Source organism: Scyliorhinus canicula, chromosome 4, assembly GCF_902713615.1.
Source record: "Scyliorhinus canicula chromosome 4, sScyCan1.1, whole genome shotgun sequence".
NCBI classification, from domain to species: Eukaryota; Metazoa; Chordata; class Chondrichthyes; order Carcharhiniformes; family Scyliorhinidae; genus Scyliorhinus; species Scyliorhinus canicula.
Genome location: NC_052149.1, coordinates 84,140,823 through 84,162,706, shown reverse-complemented (window position 1 = coordinate 84,162,706; position 21,884 = coordinate 84,140,823). Strand labels below are relative to the sequence as shown.

The 21,884-nt window shown below is 41.7% G+C and overlaps 1 protein-coding gene across 4 annotated transcripts in view; it reads right to left on the bottom strand.

Moving 5' to 3' along the window:
* Nucleotides 1–21,884, bottom strand: part of ivns1abpa (influenza virus NS1A binding protein a) — a 35,038-nt gene that overhangs the window by 10,473 nt on the left and 2,681 nt on the right. For 3 of the 4 annotated variants that reach the window (XM_038794625.1, XM_038794627.1, XM_038794626.1), the window contains exons 2-10: nt 16,724–16,980; nt 14,907–15,046; nt 14,139–14,308; nt 11,970–12,045; nt 10,770–10,943; nt 9,556–9,681; nt 6,749–6,856; nt 5,837–5,954; nt 5,302–5,526 (exon numbers count right to left, since the gene is read on the bottom strand). In XM_038794625.1, coding sequence (XP_038650553.1) covers nt 5,302–5,526; nt 5,837–5,954; nt 6,749–6,856; nt 9,556–9,681; nt 10,770–10,943; nt 11,970–12,045; nt 14,139–14,308; nt 14,907–15,017 — 1,108 coding nt within the window. In that variant the 5' untranslated portion in view covers nt 15,018–15,046; nt 16,724–16,980. The remainder of the gene's footprint in view (nt 1–5,301; nt 5,527–5,836; nt 5,955–6,748; nt 6,857–9,555; nt 9,682–10,769; nt 10,944–11,969; nt 12,046–14,138; nt 14,309–14,906; nt 15,047–16,723; nt 16,981–21,884) is intronic. The other variant, XM_038794628.1, reaches the window with a different exon arrangement.

The window sequence follows — 21,884 nt, the reverse complement described above, 5'->3', positions numbered from 1 at the left end:
CTCCAGGAGCAAATCATCTTTCTGCAGTCTTAAAATAAATTGAAATATTGGGGTTTCAGTCCAGTATCCTACCCACTGTTGGGGTCCTGGACTGTAATAATGTGTACACGGTAGTGGAAAAAGTGCTAATCAAGCAAGTGCTTTGTCCTTGGTGGTGTCGAGTGTTATTGCAGCTGCACTCATCAAGGCAACCAGAGATTAAAGGGAAATGTGGTCATTTGGCCCCTTGAGCTGCTGCACCATTCAACAAGATCATGGCTGATCTAGTGTGGCCTTAACTCCACTTTGCAGCCCGTCTCCTTTGTAGATCAAACAATTCAGTCATGAATCCAAATAATTCAGCCCCCACTGCTCTCTGTGCAACAGATATCCAAGGACTATTCACCCACAGAAGAAAATCCTCCGGATTTCTATTTTAAAATGGAAGATCCTTGATTTTTAAACTTTTCCCCCATGGTTATAGATTCCCCGAGAAAAACGTCCTCAGCATCTACCCTATAAAGCCCCGTGTAAGTTTCAAGGTCGCACCTTCTTCTAAATAAGCATAGGCCAAACCTGCTCAACCTTTCCTTATAAGGCAACCCCTTCATCACAAGAATTAGCCTAATGAAACTGATAAGAACTGATTCAAAGGCAAACATATCCCATAAGGGACCAAACCATACACAATACTTTACAGGGCATAGGTGTAACCAGACCTACAGTTAATAATAATCATCTTTATTGTCACAAGTAGGCTTACATTAACATTCCAATGAAGTTACTGTGAAAAGCCCCTAGTCGCCACATCTGACCCAGCGACATTTGAGTCGCCTGCTCAAATACGCAGAGGGATCATTTAGAATGTCCAAAGTACGTAACAGCACTTCTTTCGGGACTAGTGGGAGGAAACCGGAGCACCCGGAGGAAACCCACAGACACGTGGGGAGAACATGCAGACTCCGCACAGACAGTGACCCAGCTGGGAATTGAACCTGTGACCTTGGCGCTGTGAAGCAACAGTGCTAACCACTGTGCTACTTTGTTGCAGCAAGACATCTAAATTTATACTCCATCTCTCCTCCTCCTCCTCCCCCCCCCCAACCTTGCATCTCTCCTCCTCCCCCTGCCCCCCCCCAACCTTGCATCTCTCCTCCGCTGCCTCCTCCCCAATCTTGCATCTCGCCTCCACCCCCCCCCCCCAACCTTGCACTAAAAACCAATACTTAATTTGCATTTCTGATCACTTGCTGTACTTTGGCATGCTAACTTTGTTATTCATGTACAAGCACACCCAGATCTCTGTACTGCAGCACAGTACTAGCTCTCTCCACTTAAATATAGTTTTTTCCCCTTCAAAAATGAATAATTTCACATTTTCCCCATATTATACTTCATCTGCCAAACCTTTGCCCACTCAAATTATATTCCTTTACAAACTTATTTTATCCTAAACTTGCTGTTGTACCTTTACATCAGCAGCAAATTTAGCTAAAATACAGGTGTTAGGGAAAATAAAGGTCGTTTTAAGGGATTTAGATCTGTAATGGTAAGTATCAGAAATCAAGCATAGTTTTAGGTGGGTTTAATTTAATGTCTCTATGCCTGGAAGGGACCGACAATTAGATTTATGCTAGACAACTTTGTTTGTGTGGGGCAACTGGGGGTTGGTTTTAATTCTAACTGAGATTCTTTAAAATTTTATTTTCCCCTAATTAAGGTGCAATTTAGTGTGGTCAATTCACCTGTCCTGCACGTCTTTGGGTTGTGGGGGTGAGACCCACACAGACACGATGAATGTGCAAACTCCACAGACAGTGACCCAGGGCCGGGCACGGTGCTGTGAGGCCTGCAGTACCACCCTCAAACTGGGATTCTATGGAGATATAGTGCGCTGCGGCATGAAGAGTAAATATAGTTGCTCGGCAACTGCAGGCCCTTGTAAGGGGGGAAACTTTCCTTTGATCTTTAGATTTAACTGGAAGTCAGGGCAGCAGGACGACCAGAAGGAAAACATTTCCTTCAGCTCTTCTAACAGCAGTTGGAAACAGAGAGAGCGAGAAGGCAGTTCTACTCAAAGCAGCAAAATGCAAGAAAGCAAGCTCCCGAGGGAGTAAAGGATGGTTGCTTTGAGAAAACTGTCTATGGGCAGCACAGACATAGCCAAGGGTTTGGCTGGTAAAAAGCCAAGTTTCTAAAGCTACCCTAAAGATTTCTAAAGCAATCCTAACATTTGGTAATGTCTTACTAGTCTGCAAAAAATTTAAAGTAATTGGGAAGACAGTATTGGCTGGTTATCAGAGTTTGTACTCACAGTGAAAGCCAGTCAAGACAAAGGAAAACTAAACGGTTGGTGCAAAATTATGGAGTGGATACACAGCTATAAGTGGAGCAAGTGTCTTTTGGAAAATAGAGTGGTTTTGGAATGCAATGCCTTATTGCTAAACAAGGTTTTAAAAAGTAACTTTGGGAGTGGAGTTTGGAAAGTCATATGACAAACATCTGGGGGGTGAGGGGGCATGATTCTGAGGCAAAACCCAGAGACTAACTTGGGTTCAGAGTGGACTGCATTTGACCACAGCAAATCATTGTCTTAAAATTAGGACTGTGTGCACTAATTAGACCCTTTTAGCTTCAAATGTGGTGTCAGTGTTGATCATAAAACTGGTCTGTAATTGTTATAACCCATGTTCAATACATTTTTTCCCTTCATTGTTAAGACTAATTAACGGTCAGGTGGCATGGTGGTAGCAGGTGAGGGCCCAAACCCTGTCCCAGGTCACTGTCCATGTGAAGTTTGCACCTTCTCCCAGTGTCTGCGCGGGTCTCGCCCCCACAACCCAAAGATGCACACGGTAGGTAGATTGGCCATGTTAAATTGGGAAAAAAAGGCCATGCTAAATTTGGAAAAAAAGGATTGGTTGCTCTTTTTTTTAAAAACTAATTAGCGGTCCTTTGACTGTTCCTTCACATTTGATTGAGCCAGGGTTCCATTCCCATCCAGTTATATCGCCTGGGATTGTAACAAAAGTCTTTTCATCCAAGTCATTAAATTTTTCAAATTTAGTCAAGGCCCCAGCACTGATCCTCATTGTGCTCTTATTAGTTTGTCAAGCTGAAAATTACCCATTTATCCTGTTTCTGCTACTTAGCCAATCCTCTAGCCACACTAGTAAAAATCACTCCCAACACCACAAACTCTTGTCTTGTGTATTATCTTTTTGGGTGGTACCACAAGTTATTAGAGCTTGTATTGGGAATGATTTATTAGCATGGAGAATACGATACCTTCTGAAAATCCCAAAAATGCACTACACCTACACGTTCCCCATTACCAACCTTGCTTCACTTTCACAAATCCCACGACTGTCTGATTTATTATGATTTTTCTAAACACAGTTACTACCTCCTTAACAATTGATTCTAGCATTTTATCAATGATGGATGTCAGGCCAGTAATGGTCCCTGCTTTGTCTGGCTCTTTTCTGGAGCAGCACTGCTAGATTCCAATTCACTGGGACCTTGTACAATTCATCCACCATCTCTACAGCCACTTCTTTCAAGGCCCTAAGATGCATGTAATCAGGTCCAGGGGACTTGTCAGCCTTTGCTCCATTAGTTATCCCTGTATTTTTTCCCTCTCATGGTCATGAACAAGCTCCTCCCTCCCTTTTGCCTCTTGATTTCTTACTGTTTGAAGATGCTTTTGGAGTCTTTTACTGTGAAGCCAGATAGAATATTTGTTCATAGCCTCTGCCATCTACAGGTTTCCCATTAATTCCCCAGTCTCATCCTCCAAAGGGACCCAGTGCTTAGCTATTCTTTTCCTGTTTACATACCTGCTTTTATTGTATTTTCATATTTCTCATTAGTTTTCTCTCGTATTACAATTTCTCCCTCGCTGGTTAATAAAGATTTCCCAATCTTCTGGCTTATTATTAATCTTTGCAGCATTGTTTCAATTTGCTACCACCCTCAACTTCCTTAGTCATGATGGTGCAACCTTCTCGATTAATATATTTTTGTTGAATTGTGAATCATCTCCATAAAAGTCTGTCGCTTCTTCTGCACTATCTTGCCTTTTAGCCCATTTTCCAATCCATTTCAGCCAACCCAGTCGTCAGGCAGTGCAAGAGTAAGACACTAGTTTCAGCTGAATCACACTCCTGACTTATACCCTGTAGATAGTGGGCAAGCTTGGTGTAGTCAGGTGGTGAATTCACTCATTGCAGAATGAAATGCACTTGTAGGTACAGTATTTATATAGGTAATCCAGTTCATTTCTGGTCACTGCTAATCACCAGGATGGAGATGGTGGGGTTTCAATGACAGTAATACTATTGATCATTAAGCAGATATATTTCCTGGAAGAGATCATTGCCTGGCCAGTGTGTGCTGTGAATATTACATGCTACTTATCAGCCAAAGTCTGACCTCTGTTCAGGTCTTGTTGCATGTGAGCAGACGGTTTCATCCTTGTAGTTGTGAATGGTACATAATACTACATCATCCCATCCCTATCTCATCGAATTTACAGTGCAAAAGGAGGCCATTAGGCCCATTGAGTCTGCACCGGCCCTTTGAAAGAGCAGGCCACTTAAACCCATACTTCCAATCTATCCCTAGAATCCAGTAACCCCACCAACCATTTTTTCTGGACACAAAGGGCAATTTAGCATGGCCAATCCACCCAACCTGCACATCTTAGTACTGTGGGAGGAAACCGGAGCATCCGGAAGAAACACACGCAGATACAGGAGAACGTGCAGACTCCAGTGACCCAAACCGGGAATCGAACCAGAGACCTTGGAGCCATGGGGCAACTGTGCTAACCACTGCTACCATGCTTCCCTCGGGTGGAGGAAAGCTCATTGATGAACAACTGGACCTCTGACACTATCGTGCGGAACTTCTACAGTGTCCTGGGTGGAGAATTGGTCTCCAACAACCACAACTATGTTCCCTTGAGCTGGATATGACATGACTGATTTGAAGTTCAAATATAAAGAATGACCAACTACTTGAGTAAGGGGCAATGATCTAGCATAACCACCACTTTCAGATAATACATGCTTAAAAAAAAGGATCCTCCAAAAGACAAGGGGTGGGATTCTCTGCCCCGCCACGCTTCTGCCCCGACCGGCTGGCGGGAATTCTGTTGCGCCAGCCGGTCAATGGGGTTTCCCACTGTGGGTCGGCCCCACACCATCGGGAAACCCCCAGGCGCCGGCATAACGGAGAATCACACAAGTGGACAATCCCAGCCAAAATGTCCATTAAGTATAAAGGAGCAATAATTTTTTTGTAATACTTTGGACTCACCAGCAACAATGAGTTTGCCATTCAGCTCTGCTGTTCCTAGACCAGAACGTGCATACTGCATGGGGGGCAAGAGTTTGTCATCTTCATCTTCAGCCTGAACCTCAAAACTTATACTCTTGATTAGACATGGAGTGCTGACGGGTGAACTGTGGGGACTATTGCGACCATGAAGAAAGATGACACACAGCACACCATTTAAAACAGCCAAACAGAGATATGTTGTGCCTGAAGAACAAAGCAATGATTCATTAGCAAGTGAGTAGCTATTTATATACAAATAAATGCAACTTCAGCCTTGCCTTCAACTATGGTGGATCAAACCTTTCCGATAAAGGAAAGGTCCAATGGGGATGACAAATTCCCATTATCTGCCCCCCCCCCCCCCCCCCCCCACCACCCCGTCAAGCTAAGTGAAACACACAAAAAATTAAGAGCAGAAGTGTAGTTTGAACAAAAACTTCATTTAATTTCTTCTCCCTTAAAACTGGTCAAAACAAATTTTCCAATGCAATATTGCTATAATTGTATAACTTACATGATGTTTTTTCTGAAGCAATGATTTTCCACTCATCTTTGTTTGTTTGCACTGGAGTACACAGATTTCCAGAGTTGCTATGTATCTGCCGATGGCTGCTCTCCCGCGGTGATTTCTTCTGTAAAATCAAATGGGCAGCTAGAAAACCTAGCTAGGCTGCACCTGCATTCATCTCTACCTTCACCACATTCCTACGTAATGCCCAAATTACTGAATCATATGCAAGAAATCTGACTATCAACTCCCAAAACAGCTTCCTAATTACTTCCCTCAAACCCATTTTTATTGAATGGGCTACTAACTAATGAACACCGTTGCCAATATGTGTTAAGCAGATTGTTGCGAATGGTGCTAAAGTCAACAGAAGTACCATAACTAAGCACTACAAATCTCAATACAAGTGCAGACAAACACTGGCCAGTTGATAAAAACATGTGGGCAAATAGCACTACATACAGTTTAGACGCCATCAATCTCCACACCGATTAGTTTCCTAGTTGGACCCAACAAATCATGCTATCCAGGGCGGTGCCAATTGAAGGCTTAGCATCTCCCCAAAAGCAGGAGAAAATTACCCCCAACATACATCAAGACAATTCTAGAAGCAATTTTGCCAAAGCTCGACAGGTTACTTGCCCTTCCTTCCTATGGAAGGATGCTTGGCCAGGGGAGAAAATACCTCAAATACAGGAGGAATTCTACGATACTACAAAGACAAGCTGTCAGATGCATCTCAACCCAACCACTAAATCCCAAGTTCTCCAGTTTAATATACATTATGCAAGACAAAACAGCTCAAAAACTGTGCACTGCACTGGCTGCAAAATGAGATTTCTGTGCTCGTCTAATTAGTGGGAATTGAACATACCATCCCAACTAATTATTATATGTGCACCCTTTAATATTCAGTACCTGCACAAACTGAATGTGGTCATCATCAATGCCAAACACTTCAGCCTGTCCATCTAGTACGTTCCCATCAAGCAGTTTGTGATCAGCAGAGTAGTACAAGGTTTGAACCTGCAAAACAGCAACAAACACCCATGTGGCTACTGTTTCCATAGCAACAAGTTAGTTCACATAAGCTCGATTATTTTTAGTCCTTTAGTGCTGGAAGGTCTCTGCTTTCTGGAAGAGGACTGTAGTTGGCTGACAGAAAATTAAGTCATTTGCACGATGGTAGAAAGTCATTCTCAGTAAATGGATGATCATTTCTCTGCACACTCCGCTGCTTTGGATACCAGAGGCATAGTAGATTCACCGACAAAAAAAGAGGCAGGAACATTCTTTCACACTGCAAGATGTCACTGATGTTGCTAGAAAGAATTGTGCACGAAATACAGGAATTGCAGGAACACAAATGATTTGAAGACAACCATTTCCTTGTATAATGTACACAGATGATAATTATTTGGCCTTTGAAGATGAACAAATATTCAGAGTAATTTCTGGGTTTGTATCTCTTCTCATTCCAGGGACCTGATTTATAGCCTGCACGTTATAAAAGACTAGCCATTCTTAAACAATGCAAATAGACTTTCTTTCACCAAGCCACCTAAAAAAATGTCAGACTGCCACACCAATTTGCAATCAAGAGTAAAACTAGGATGCAAAGGATCAGCTCATTTAACCTGAAACTACAAAGGGTCAGAATTTTGACCAAAAAAGGACTAGTCCACAAGAGGAGTAATGGTTGGAAAAATCCTGGAAAAGGGACAATCTTTAAATCTGAGTCAGCTTCTTGCTTACAGGCAAAATGTCTCAAATCAAGACACATGCAGGCATTAATTAGAACCAAAACATTTCTCATCTGGAATGCTGCTAGATGATGGGAGAAATCTTTACAGCTGCACTACTTCTGGATTGTGGAACACACTGAACCTGGTACAAGTTGATCCTGGCCACACTATTACCATAGTATTCTAATCTGTACAGGCTCAACTAGAAAATCACATGAAACATTCCCATCCCCTCCAAACTGATGGGTTATTTGAAAATGATCTCCAAACATTTATTTACTTGGTAGCTCTCCATCTTCTATTTAACTAGCAATGCCAGTAGAATTCAGCCAAAAATATACCAACATATCATACATGGAAAAACATTTACATTTAGTTATACTGTTTCTGCCAATACTCAAACAATGCTACTGTCACACGTCACATCTGTTTGTCTATGGATATTCACATCCCAGCCTGCAATTGGACATAAGTGTGCACTAAAACACAATTTCAGGAAAATGATTGTTTCTTCACTCAACTTCAGCTGGCCTCGCAATTGATATCTAGTTCTAATATAGCAGGTGCTCTTGAGCAAACTACCAATATAAACTCTCAATATGGCAGACAGTTCTTTGTTCTAGAAAAAAAGAGTACAGAGGCACTGTTTGCCAACCAATTCGAAATTTGATTTTGCATTTAAAAAGATAATAAAAATCGGGAAGTGATCTTCCTATTAAAGCAAAAACAGTGACGTGCAATACAATTATACAGCAGCATGGGCAACATGTACAGAACTGATGGGTGGAACAGTGAATAGATGCTAAATTTGAGTTGGTCTTAAATATCTATGTTCTGTGCTGTTTTAAAAACTTCCAGTTTTCCCATAATCACCATTCCCACAGAGTGACGTTCCCATACCCAATAATTCTGGTGTCAACCAGGTCTTGGAAACTAGACTTGGAATGGGGAGAAAGAGACTGGGAAGTGTAAAGAAGCAGTCTGATAGTGCATATTATGCAAGGAGGTAGCATAAGTACATAATGAAAGCAAAGAACAGAAGGATAATATTAATAGTTTAAGAAGCAGCAAGGTGGAAGGCAGATCGGATCACATGGAATGGAAATGTTGGGCCGTGACTGTTTTGTCCTGCCAACCAGGTGCAGATATTTCTAACATCAGTTCCCAAGTAATCGCATGGAAATTTAATATGACCTCGCTAAATAATTGTTTAACAAGTCATCTAGTGAATATACTTCACAGCTTTTGCAATAAAGAATTGCAATTAGAAAACAGACTTACCAGAGTAAAGAATCTCAATCACCTTACAAGCTATTTTACTTATCCTGCTTTCTGCCCTTCAGAGAATGGCAACATTTTCTAGAGTAAACCAAGTTTTACCTTCACAAACTATCCCAACAGCAATAAGCAGGTTTAGTCAAATTCTGCCACAATGTCATAACATATTAATGCAAGTAACCTTAATAATCCTGCAAAGGAGCAAACACCATTAAATCAACTCTTGCCCAAAGCAAAATTCTGCAGACTTTAGGGAAAGGCCGCTGCTTCCTTATGAGTCACTACCCTCGCAGCATCTTCCATTTTCTTCAGGCTTGAAGTATCCTACTTTTGTTAGATTAAACCTAAGGAAATAAAAATCAATTGGGAGGGAGAGAAATTAGAATATTGTACTTACTCACATGGATTAGCTGTGGAAGGAAGCAATTAAACACAAGTACCTTTTCTCCCTTTCTCTAAAAGCTTTTTTTCTACACTGCAAAACAAATACTTCAAAACAAAGATTTTCACAAATAATGCAACAGAGCAGAGCAGAAAAAAAGACTAACAATTTATACTGCTCACCTTCACACCCCCACTTTCTCAGCTTAGGGGCACCTACAGCAAAATTTAAATTCTTTAGGATCATAGCTTTATCAATCACACTGTAATAGGTGCAAGCCTCCACATAACCACAAACATCACTTTTTTTGTTGTACTAACCTCTTCCATCAGTTCTTCCAGGTTTTTTCCATTCTCCCAGACACTACGTTGCACCCAGTTGATTACCTTTGTGTAAACTTTACCATTGCTTGGCAGGGAGACATTTTCCTCCAATATCACCTCCAACTGAAAAGAAATTGTTTCAATGAAAGTAGTGTCTATGTTTTAAGTATTTACGCGCAATTAGCATGTTTGCAGCTAGTAAAAAGTTAAAATTAAACAAAGTTCCAAGTATTGCAGCTAAATAGAATATTCTTGCCTACCATTAAGATGAATTACAGTCAACATTGGGAAAGGTAGGGTTAGGGATATGTACGAGGAGCTGATGAAGAGTGAGTGTGTATCCATAAGGAAGTTAGATGCAAGTGGGAGGTGTTTGGGGTCAGAGTGTGGAGGGAAGCCTTGCGGAGAGTGAATGTGTCCTCGTCACGTTCTAGATTAAGTCTCATCCAATTTATGTGGTGCATAGAGCCTACATGACTGTAGGGGGTAGAGGTAGCTCCAAGTCCGAAGGTGGCGATATTCGGAGTGTCAGAGGACCCGGAAGCTCAGGTGGGGAGAGAGGCCGATGTCTTGGCCTTTGCCTGCATCCCCAATAGCCTGGAGACAGATTTTGGAACTGCCTGGCAGGAGCTGGGGCGATTGGTTTGACAGCTGCATTTGGAAAAAGTTACGTTTGCCATCCATGGGGTGGAGGAGCCATTCACCTAGGTGGTAGCTCTTATCGACTTAGTTATGGAGTAGTATCGAAGGGCAGCACATGGCGCCAAGGACCAGAGTTCGATCCACGTCCTGGGCCACCGTCGGTGTGGAGTTTTCACATTCTCCCCATCTCTGGGTGGGTCTCCCCCCACAACCCAAATATGTGCAGAAAAGGTGGGATTGGTCATGCTAAATTGCCCCTTAATTGGGAAAATATAATTGGGTACTCTAAATTATTTTTTAAAGTATTGAGTCATCAGCTGGGGTGGTAATGTAGGGAGGGAGGGGTTTTGTTATCTGTTGCCACGGTTGGCTTTTGTACTTTTGGGGCTATATAAATATTAAAAATGTCTTCAATAAAATGTTGTTTTTTTTTAATTGAATGGCCAGAAAGCATAACAAATACCAATCATAAACTGTGCTTAGAATATAGCAAGTTTAAACATTCCCAAACTTGGGATCGTTAACATATTAAACCATCAATAAAAGCACTCCATTTCGATTTTGCTTACCTTTAGCCGTGGAAGTTTTAGAAATTCATCTTGTTCTGAAATTTCCAGTAGGTTTTCCTGAATGCAATTGTCAATCTGACCCAACAGCCTCATGTCGCCCATCTGGCTGGCAAAGTTTCGATAAGAAATACAGCTTTGGACATCCATCCTGGATAGTATATAATCACCACAAACCTAAAAATTACATGAGAACAAGTTAGCACTTTAACTATTCTAACAATTCAATGGGTTGAGGGGACAGTGACAATAAAAACAAGGAGTCACCAAACACAAAATATTGCGACACATGAAGGAAAACCAATATATATATTTTTAGAAAATCACAAAACAGGTAAATACACTGCCATTTAGAGCGACACAAAAACACAAGTGCACTTATACCATCACTTGCGCAAAGTATTTTTAAAAAATGAATTTAGCGTACCCAATTTTTTTTGCAATTAAGGGGCCATTTAGCATGGCCAATCCAGCTAACCTGCACATCATTGGGTTGTGGGGGTGAATCCCACGGGGACATGGGGAGAATGTGTAAACTCCACACAGACAATGACTTTGGGCCAGGATCGAAACAGAGTCCTCAATGCCGCAGGCAACAGTGCTAACCACTACGCCACTGTACCATTTGTCACTTTTCCCAGTGCAAAGCTTTTTCTGGTATGTATCAAAATTGTCAGTACAGTTTAAAAGCTGTGTAGTTAAGCACACTGAAACCAGGAACAATAAAAACACCACGCTGCTATTCTTGCATTAGTTTAACTTCTCAGCGGATGCAGTGAAGTTCCATGGGGTATGACATAATATTTAATTCAAAAACAGGTCAAGGGAAAACAAACACTTTCACTCACTTACCAATAAAAAAACTACTCTGCAGAGCTTTTATGTATATATCAAAGCAATATTCTTTACTTTAGTGCAACCACAGTACACTTTTAGTAGACTGTTAAGTCTGTCTCACTCCAGATACCGATTGATTTAGTGATCAAGCAAAATATTTGCAACCAACCAGGGAGATGGATGGATTGAATCCAATTTCAAAGTCACAATATACTGTGTAAATGTGTTAAACCATTTTCAGGGCAAACAAATTGACCAAAGGAAAGTTTGCAACTACTGTGGACAACTCCTTGTTGGCAAAGCCACAACCATCGTCCCTCACAAAAACAAAATTTAGTAGATTACCTTTTACACACAGACACACACCTGTCTTACTCGATCCATTTTCAGTTTTTTTGCAGCCGAATACACATCTTTTACCAGTTCTTTATCCGCTTTAAGCCTGAAAGTTAAATTGATTTTTAAAAAGTTGTTAACAAGTCCACTGAAGACCTCAAAGATGAATTTATTCTGGATATTGAAAAAATGTCAATCTTTTCAACTAACTCAGACAAAAAAAATGGAATAAAGAGTAAATACATATAAACATTGCAGGAAAAACATGAAATGGGGGGGGGGGGGGGGGATTGATTGTTTTTAAAGGATTTTAATTAAGATATTTTACTTTGTTGGAAATGGATGATAAATTATGTACTGAAAACAGCAATTTGACTTCAAAGCTATCATGCCAAGGTAGGTGAAAAGACAAATTCAGCCTAGATGTAGAAAGAGGCTTGTGAATCAAATGATAGAAGTCAAGTGGATGACTACATACTACAGTAGTCCCCCGTTATACCGCGCTCCGCAATACCGCGATTCGCGATATACCGCGGGGGGGCTTATGGACCCCAACTGTCAGTTGTGTCAATTTCAGCGGCCGGCTCACTTTGATCCGGAGAGGGAAGCTGCTCTCTCACTGAAACAATCAGCTGGCCGCTGAAATTGACACTGCTGGCTTCTCTCTCCCTCCAATCAGTACCCCAGCAGCCACAGCCTGAAGCCCAGCAGCCACGGCCTGAAGCCCAGCAGCCACGGCCTGAAGCCCAGCAGCCACGGCCTGAAGCCCAGCAGCCACGGCCTGAAGCCCAGCAGCCACGGCCTGAAGCCCAGCAGCCACGGCCTGAAGCCCAGCAGCCACGGCCTGAAGCCCAGCAGCCACGGCCTGAAGCCCAGCAGCCACGGCCTGAAGCCCAGCAGCCACGGCCTGAAGCCCAGCAGCCACGGCCTGAAGCCCAGCAGCCACGGCCTGAAGCCCAGCAGCCACGGCCTGAAGCCCAGCAGCCACGGCCTGTACCCCAGGAGCCACGGCCTGTACCCCAGGAGCCACGGCCTGTACCCCAGGAGCCACAGCCTGTGCCCCAGGAGCCACAGCCTGTACCCCAGGAGCCACAGCCTGTACCCCAGGAGCCACAGCCTGTACCCCAGGAGCCACAGCCTGTACCCCAGGAGCCACAGCCTGTACCCCAGGAGCCACAGCCTGTACCCCAGGAGCCACAGCCTGTACCCCAGGAGCCACAGCCTGTACCCCAGCTACAGAGGGGAGGGGCGATGTGAGACCATGCTGGTCTTGCAGAGGCCCGTATGACCTCTTCCTGTGTTCTCTGCTCTCTCCCTCCAATCAGCCGGCAGTGTCAATTTCAGCGGCCGGCTCACTTTGATCCGGAGAGGGAAGCTGCTCTCTCACTGAAACAATCAGCCGGCCGCTGAAATTGACACTGCCCGCTGCTCTCTCCCTCCAATCCAACTTTTAAGTTTTAATGTTTCTGATTGGAGGGAGAGAGCAGCCGGCAGTGTCAATTTCAGCGGCCGACTGATTGTTTCAGTGAGAGAGCAGCTTCCCTCTCCGGCCGCTGAAATTGACACTGTTTTAATTAGATCCACGATGGGGGTTTTAAATTTATTTAAAAATGTATGCTAGCGCTTCCCATTGTGAGTCTACGGGGGTCTGACCTCTGCCCCCGCCCCCCGTAGACTCTCAATGGGAAGCGCTAGCATAGATTTTTAAATAAATTTAAAACCCGCATCGTGGATATCCGCGGCTCGGATGCAACGCGGGTGGCTGTCTTGGACCCCAACACCCGCGTTATAAAGGGGGACTACTGTAATAACCTATCATTAGTTACTGTTTCTTATATACAGTGGATTAAATGAAACAAAGGACTCGAAAATAACTAGTTGTGAAGTTGCATGTTTGTGAAGAGGGGGAAAAAATCCTTAAATTGGCTCAGTCAGTAACTAGAAGACAAATTGAGATGAATGGCTCGAATCAGCAGCAATTTCTGATTTCAACTGGTGACTAGTGATGCTGCTGAACATAGGGCAGTCTCGTGAGAATCTAGAATGCAGACCATTTCATTTTATTCTCGGAGCCAAGTATGCATCTGCATTTGCGATTATAGAGCTTTCCAAGTGTAATGTTTTTAAGGTTATCCAAGTGTTTGTGACTACAGCCCGACTATAAATAACTAAATGTAATTTCACAGAGACACCACTTACTGTGCAGTGTAGGCATAGTTCATCAAGATTTCAACTGCAGCTGGGTTCAGGTCATCAAATCTCACATGCGAAAACCCATGGGGATCGCTATCATTGTTGAAAATTTCAAATAGGTAAGGACTGCAGCAAGCAAGAACAGCTCGGTGAGCAAGCATCTCATGTCCGCAGACCTTAAATTAGATGATAAAAAAGTTCAAATGGTCTTGAGTTAATGAATTCAAAGCCATCTCATTGATTAGTGCAAATCTTTCAGAATGTAAATAGTTGCAAAAATGGTTGTAATTTAGAACTACAAATTTAAGGGCTATCACAATCAAACTCCTCAAATTGCAATCCCATCCAATCAGCAATCAGAATTAATTGTTTAGACTTCAAAAATGAAAACCCTCATCTTCCCACTCCTCCACTCAAATTATACAAATAAGAATTCAGGTTTGATCCCAACATGGTCTATCTTAACAACTCTTATGCACATAATCAAGTTGGGGAGGGACAAATTTAGCAATTTTAGCTTACTATCCAATGCTTGAGGGCATTGGTAGGACGGATCACCTTTCTAATCAAGTCTAGATTCCAACAAGAATGGAGTACCAGAGGGTACCTGTGGAATCACACCAAAACTAGGGGCCAATTCCTCAATTGGAAAAATGATAATGGGAGCGAAAAATCAGTACTAAATTTAGACTACAAGGGAATTCTAATTTTGGTAAATATATTAAGTCCAAAATATATGAATTCAAAGTTTAAGATTCAGCAATTTACACATACCTGGAGTTTGACATCACAGAACTGCCCACTTTTACGCAGAGCATTGAGTTTGGCCACAGATGACTCAATGAAATTCTCATCTTCAAAAACTAAATATCCGTTAGGAATCATTTTTCTTCCTTTGTGGGCAAAGGAACCAGCTAAAATAAATATACAATCAAACTATTTTAGCATTTTATTTTTATAGTGAGATAATTTGATGAACATCAAGCATACCAGTTACAAAATAAAGTCAGAACCATGTGCATGGAGAGAACAAAAACAGAAGCTCTAAAGCATTCATGGCTTAAAAAAAGGTTGTGGTGGAGCCAGTTATGCAACTAGCCAATAAGGAGAGTTGCAGAGAAAATCAGGTGTAAAATGTTATTCGAGCATCTGCATAATTCCAAGCAAATTGATCGACAGGCTCCACAGATTGTGTGTTAATTTCTAAATGAGTACCTCTTATTGAATATACAGTACTGAGATGCAAAGGAGATAGTAACATCATTCAAGAAATAAATTCTACTTCAAGAGATTGAAAATTTCAAATGTATGAAAAGGCTCATTTATACAACAGTTATGCACTTGGAACATAGGAATGGTGAGGTCATTTAGCCCTGTGAGCCTGTTCTGCCTTTCACCCAGTTCAGGGTTGATCTGAAATCAATCTCCCCACATCCTTTACCACCCGTGGTTAACAAAAAGCCCAGGTCTAAAATTAATAGATTTTGTGCTTCCATCTACACTGCTTGAAATCCTACCATCTGTCTCATCAGCAAATTTGTGGCTTTCTATCCCACACCTTTGCAAGACACACATTCACAACCTGCCTATTATCCCTACTCTAATTCTCCTGCCACTCAACCAATTTCCTTACTGGCAAATAATTTGTTTTCAATTCCATAGCTTCAACTGCTAACAATACCTTATGGAGGAACATTATGAAATTCCTTCTGGAAATCACAAATAACATCCACAACATTCCCTTCTTCACCATAGTCATGGCATCAAAAAAGTAGCTTGATCAAACATTAAGGCTCATACTGCCAAGATTAAAATCTGAATTCCAAGGTAAAATTACACTCTTAATTGTCCAAGAGAAGCCTCCAAATGAAATTCAATCTGACAGCAAGTGAAAATGACCACCTTCCCAATTAGTTTCACATATATTCTTTATAGTCTATTTTTAGTCAATTACAGCAGTTGCCAATTAATGATGGTTCAAAATATAAAATAAACAATATACTTTCTGAATTTAATAACTTGCTATAAATTGGGTTCAGTTTTAGAAGATCCCATCTTCCAAATGAAAAAAATAAAACTTGCCTTTACGAGATCTGAATAGTTAATATATAAAATTAACTAACTTTTTATTTTACAGAACATATTTACATCACAAATCAAGCACATGATTTCATATCTAGAGATAAAAAAGTAATGCTTTAAAAAAAAAATGGGTACCCAATTCCAGCTCTAATGAAAATGGACTTGGGAGCGCAACAAAAAAAACTGTCAATATACTAAAACTAGAAAGATGTTGAGACAGATTAAACTAGAGCAGAAAAGTATCAATATCTATGTACTATACACTTCAGTACTTATTTTATTCTCCAGAAAAGCTTAAGAGGGTTTTAAGTTTGGCACCTTAAAAAAAAAACATTGTAAATCATTCATATCAGCTAATTGGTATTAACTGTACAATGTTTACACCAATTACAAATGTGAAAGAATAAAAGGCATTTCAACTATCATTTTCACTATTAACTTTGCTTTCACAAGCACATGCTGTGCACACAGGAACATGACATGTTGCATACAATGGTTTTAAAACTTACCTAATACTGCTGTATTTCAAAAAAAATTGAAATAAAATCTCAAAACGAAGGCACTTGAGTTTTTGGGCACTCTGGATCCAGCTTTTAAGCAAATCCTGAAGACAACTGGTGATGTAGGCAGGTAATGACGAGTCCGGTAACAATAAGCCTCAAATGGTGTTGACAAAAAATTCAGGCTTGTAGCCAATGAAAAGGAGTCCCAAAATACACCAAGGCTATAGACATGTATTTCGACTGTGATGTTCTTGCATATTATCCTAGAGGGAAATTACAGAACTGTGACACACCAAACATTGATGAGTTGGTAACATTCACTACACATGCCTTTCCCACATCGCCATTGATTCTCTCCAGTACTACACTAAATTTAATGCTTGCAGCACTTGTATCTAGCTACTCGAGTGGCTTTGGATATATTCCCAATAGCACACCATTTCGCGTTCATACCCCCCCTCCAGACCAACACACAAATAATGAACACTGTGAAAGTGATTGTAAGCACACTGTTAAGGTTAGGAAATGAAAAAAGCCACTGCTGGAAAATATACCACAGCTCGCTTCTGGTATAAGGTGTTGTCTGAGTCACTGAACCTTACTATATAAACAAGTGTTCAAACATAAATTACCCCCATCTGTGGAACATACAAGAGCATTCCAATATAATTGTATTCCAAAATTTTCCAGACCAAAAAGGTTATACAGCAGGATGTTCAATTATATTGACACAGTATAACATTACAGAAACAAAATAATAGGAGGGGCCAGTCTGCACTACTGTTCATAAGATCACAATTCTACTTTCCTGCCCCACCCTCATTCAAGTATCTTGGGAGATAAAAAATCTCAGCCTTTAATATGGTCAATGACCCAGACTCCACTGCTCTCCGTAGACAAGAATTCCAAAGACTAACAGACCTCTGAAGAAGGAATTCCTCACCTCTGCCTGATTTTTAAATTGTGCCCCTAGTTGTAGATGAACCGCACTCAGAATCTTATGTTTTAGTAAGATCCCCTATCATTCTTCTAAACTCCAACGAGTATCAACCCAAAATGCACAATTCCAATGACAAAATGAGAATAAACTGGTTAGAGGAAGTGCTGGGCAAGTACATTGTGCACCATATTACCAAGACATGCAGAGCAAAAGATTCCAGCCAGCCACTGTTCTGATCTGTGAACTTGCCTCAATAGCTGTTGCAGCAACATTGAAGATTTAAAAGAATGAAAGAGAGCTGAGGTCTCGGTTTTCTGCACTTACTAACAGGCAAGCCAAGGACCGAGTTGAGTTTATTAATACAACTGAAATTGCATCCATAAGCCCTCAAGTGCAAGTGTCCATCTTCCTGGATAAATAAAGCACACCCAAATTACTGCTCCTATAATTTTAAATTCAGAGGCCTGTGGTAGGTCCTATACTTACCAACTCGAAACGGCAGCAAATCTCATCGCATTCAACATTTAACTTGGTAACTTTAAGCACAAGTACAGGTCACCACCAAAGGACAGTTTTGTTTCGACTACAGCTTTGCTGCATCTAATGCAATTACAACAAGTTTACTGCTATATCAATAATCTCTTGAGACTAGCTATTTATCAATATAAAAACTGGTACGGTCAGTTAATCTAGTTCTTTGTAAAAATGTGATACATGCGTTTGCACATTTCCCAAATGAGTTTGGCAGGTGATGCACAAATACATCAGAGAGCCAGAAGCTACTTTTGAGAAGTCTCCTAATAAAGCAATTAGACCTGGCTTCCCAGGTACATGGCATAAAATAATAGTCCACAAATCTATAGGACCCTGTTCCTGAAATTGGGTTTCAAAAGACATTAGAAATCCTCGAACTCAAAATGGTAATTGGGACTTCCGGTGGCGGCGATGAAGGAGTAGGTCGCACATTTGGTGGCTCCCATTCGGGTCGCTTCTCCCCAGATTTTCTACCGGACTGGACTTGGAAAATTGTTGATTTGATTCCCACATGGTGCATGGAGAGGCAGACTAGAAGTGCTCACAAAGGAAGAAACAGACGAACAGAGGCGGCTTGGGCCGAAGCTGCAGTGGGGGAAAAGCATGGCGGATGACCGGAGTCCTGGCTTGTCGACGGAGCAGCTGATGCAATTTATCCAGGAGGGCTTTGCCAAGCAGAAGCAGGAATGCTTGGACCCGATTAAAGAATCAATTGCACGGCTGGAGGTCAGATTGGATGCCCAAAATCAGGTGATCCTCCACAAGTACTTGGACATTAAGTGTATTTTACAGGGCAGCACGGTGGCACAGTGGTCAGCATTGCTGCCTACTGCGCTGAGGACCCGGGTTCGAATCCCGGCTCTGGGTCACTGTCCGTGAGGAGTTTGCACATTCTCCCCATTTCTGCGTGGGTTTCACCCCCACAACCCAAAGATGTGCAAGATAGCTGGATTGGCCACACTAAATTGCCCCTTAATTGGAAAAAAATAATTGGGTACTCTAAATTTATTTTTTAAAAAAGTGTATTTTACAGTGGGCCAGGCAGACACGGGGTTGTAAATGGGAGAACAGTATCCTGGGGAGAACAGTATCCTGCGGATCTATCTACGGGCAGCACGGTAGCATTGTGGATAGCACAATTGCTTCACAGCTCCAGGGTCCCAGGTTCAATTCCGGCTTGGGTCACTGTCTGTGCGGAGTCTGCACATCCTCCCAGTGTGTGCATGGGTTTCCTCCGGGTGCTCCGGTTTCCTCCCACAGTCCAAAGATGTGCAGGTTAGGTGAATTGGCCATGAGAAATTGCCCTCAGTGTCCAAAATTGCCCTTAGTGTTGGGTAGGGTTACTGGGTTATGGGGATAGGGTGGAGGTGTTGACCTTGGGTAGGGTGATCGTTCCAAGAGCCGGTGCAGACTAGATGGGCCGAATGGCCTCCTTCTGCACTGTAAATTCTATGATCAGGACCTGAGTGCAGAGGTGGCCAGGAGAAGAGCGGGCCTCAATCAGATAAAGGCGACCCTTTCTAAGAAAAAGGTGAAGTTTGGACGGCTGTATCTGCATCTCTGGGTCACGTACGAGGAGCAACATGTTTATTTTGAGTCGCCCGAAGAAGCGATGGGCTTCGCGAAAAGGAAAGGACTAGTGGCGGACAGAGGACTTTGCTGCAACATTCACGTTAAAAAAAGTTTCTTGTTTTTCAGACTTTATTTGTAATGCCTTCTGTATGGATTTGAAATGAAATGAAAATTGCTTTTTGTCACAAGTAGGCTTCAGATGAAGTTACTGTGAAAATCCCCTAGTCACCACATTCCAGCACCTGTTCGGGGAGGCTGGTACGGGAATTGAACTTGCGCTGCTAGCCTGCCATTGTCTGCTTTAAAAGCCAGCTAGAGCGAGTTAAAGTTTACATTTGCACTGATGGGAGATGTAGGTGTGTTTGTTAAATGTTTTGATCTTTTCTTTGTTTATCTTTTTTTTCTAGGGCAATGGTGTTGGGACTGGTTTTTCGTGTGTGTGTGTGTGTGTGTGTGTGTATGTATGTATGAATGAGCGGGGGGAATGACTGGCGCCATGGGCAGGGTTCACCAAGCTAGCTCGCGGAAGCAGAGTGGGGGGGGGGGCGGTGTGAGCAGATGTTATGCTTGTCGAAGGGGTCTGTTTACATTGTGCTGTTACGGGGGGGGGGGTGTTCTGCTGGCGAGGGAGGGAGTGTTGCTGAGGGACAGATGTGTCCATTAACATTTGCTTGTGATTTGACTTGACTGATCTTATAAATGCCTTGCATGTTTTACGCATTAGCATGGATCTGAAGTCAGAAAGTAGGTAAAAGTTCTATTCTAATATAGGATGACACATTCAATGTAGTACTACGTGAATGTTTCAGTGTTGTAGGTGCTGTCTTTCAGAGACAAGAGTCTGCTTACTATCGATTGTAAAAAAAAACGTTGGAATATTCAAATGCATATAAAAATCAAGTGTTTTGTTCTTGAATTTGATCAATTCTCAAAATAAAAACACTTTAAACTGATTTTCTCTGAAGTTACTCAAGGTTTTGGCATTTAATTTCTTCCCAACGTATTCTTAAAAATTGTAAAATCAGTCCAGGTCTTCAAATTTTAAATAAACAAAAAATATTTTAACACCAAAGACAACTAATCTGTACAAAGCATTGTTTGGGCTACTACTGTAGTACTGCGCACAGTTCAGGAGATGATCCTGCAACAAAACACAAGATTATGATGGGAAAATCAAAACTAGGATCATAACCATTGGAAAAGATAAGGTTACAGGTGGAGAAGTTGATCATTCTAAATTTTCAGTCTGGAAGTAATTATCAGTCGAACACCAGATAACCCAAAGAATCTTTTATTTACCGCAGGGCTGCTGCACAAGTGTAACTGAGTTACAGCAAGTGAAAAGCAATTTTTTCTTACTTACAGTTGACTATATATTATTACAAAACCCCTCAAGCCTTTCAATCATTAGTCATACAATTAGCTCATTAAACCCCCCCTTCATGTAATTATTTCTTCCTATCATTAGTAATAGTTAGTTCACAAGTTTCATAGTATAGCTATTCTTTATCGAAAGTCCTGAGGAGTGAAGTTCTCACAAACAGTTACAGACTCCCATGGATAGTTCACAGGCTTTCCAAACAGCCAAGGCCGTGATAACGCCTTCTCACAGAAGCGATTCATTTTAAAATGCACGTACACATTTTGCACAAACTTGACATTCCATTTCCCATCAAGCTCTGATTTTTAAACTTGACCAAACACTCATTCCATTTCCCATTAAGCTCTGATTCTAACTCGAGCCAAACTCTCATTCCCCCCTTTTATCATTTCATGATAACTTCTAATCCATAGCCACTTGTCTCAGTCTTTCCCATTCTATCTGCACTTCTATCATTTTACTCCTTCCCTCCGCATCTTCTTTCTCATCCATTAGGCTTACTTCATGTTGCAGTATTAACTGTTGAGGAATTACTGCTGCACTGACACTTTTACACAAGCATTTCATTAGGAAGCTAAATATGATTATTACAAGTATTACAACTCCCAGGACGACTAATCTATGCACCAGGTAAGACCCCCATGATCCGCCCAGATACATGTTTATATGTAATTCCCTTTTCTGCCTTTCGTTAACGTTACACCTTGTCCTTTGAAGGGCTGATGTTTCGTTCCCTTTCA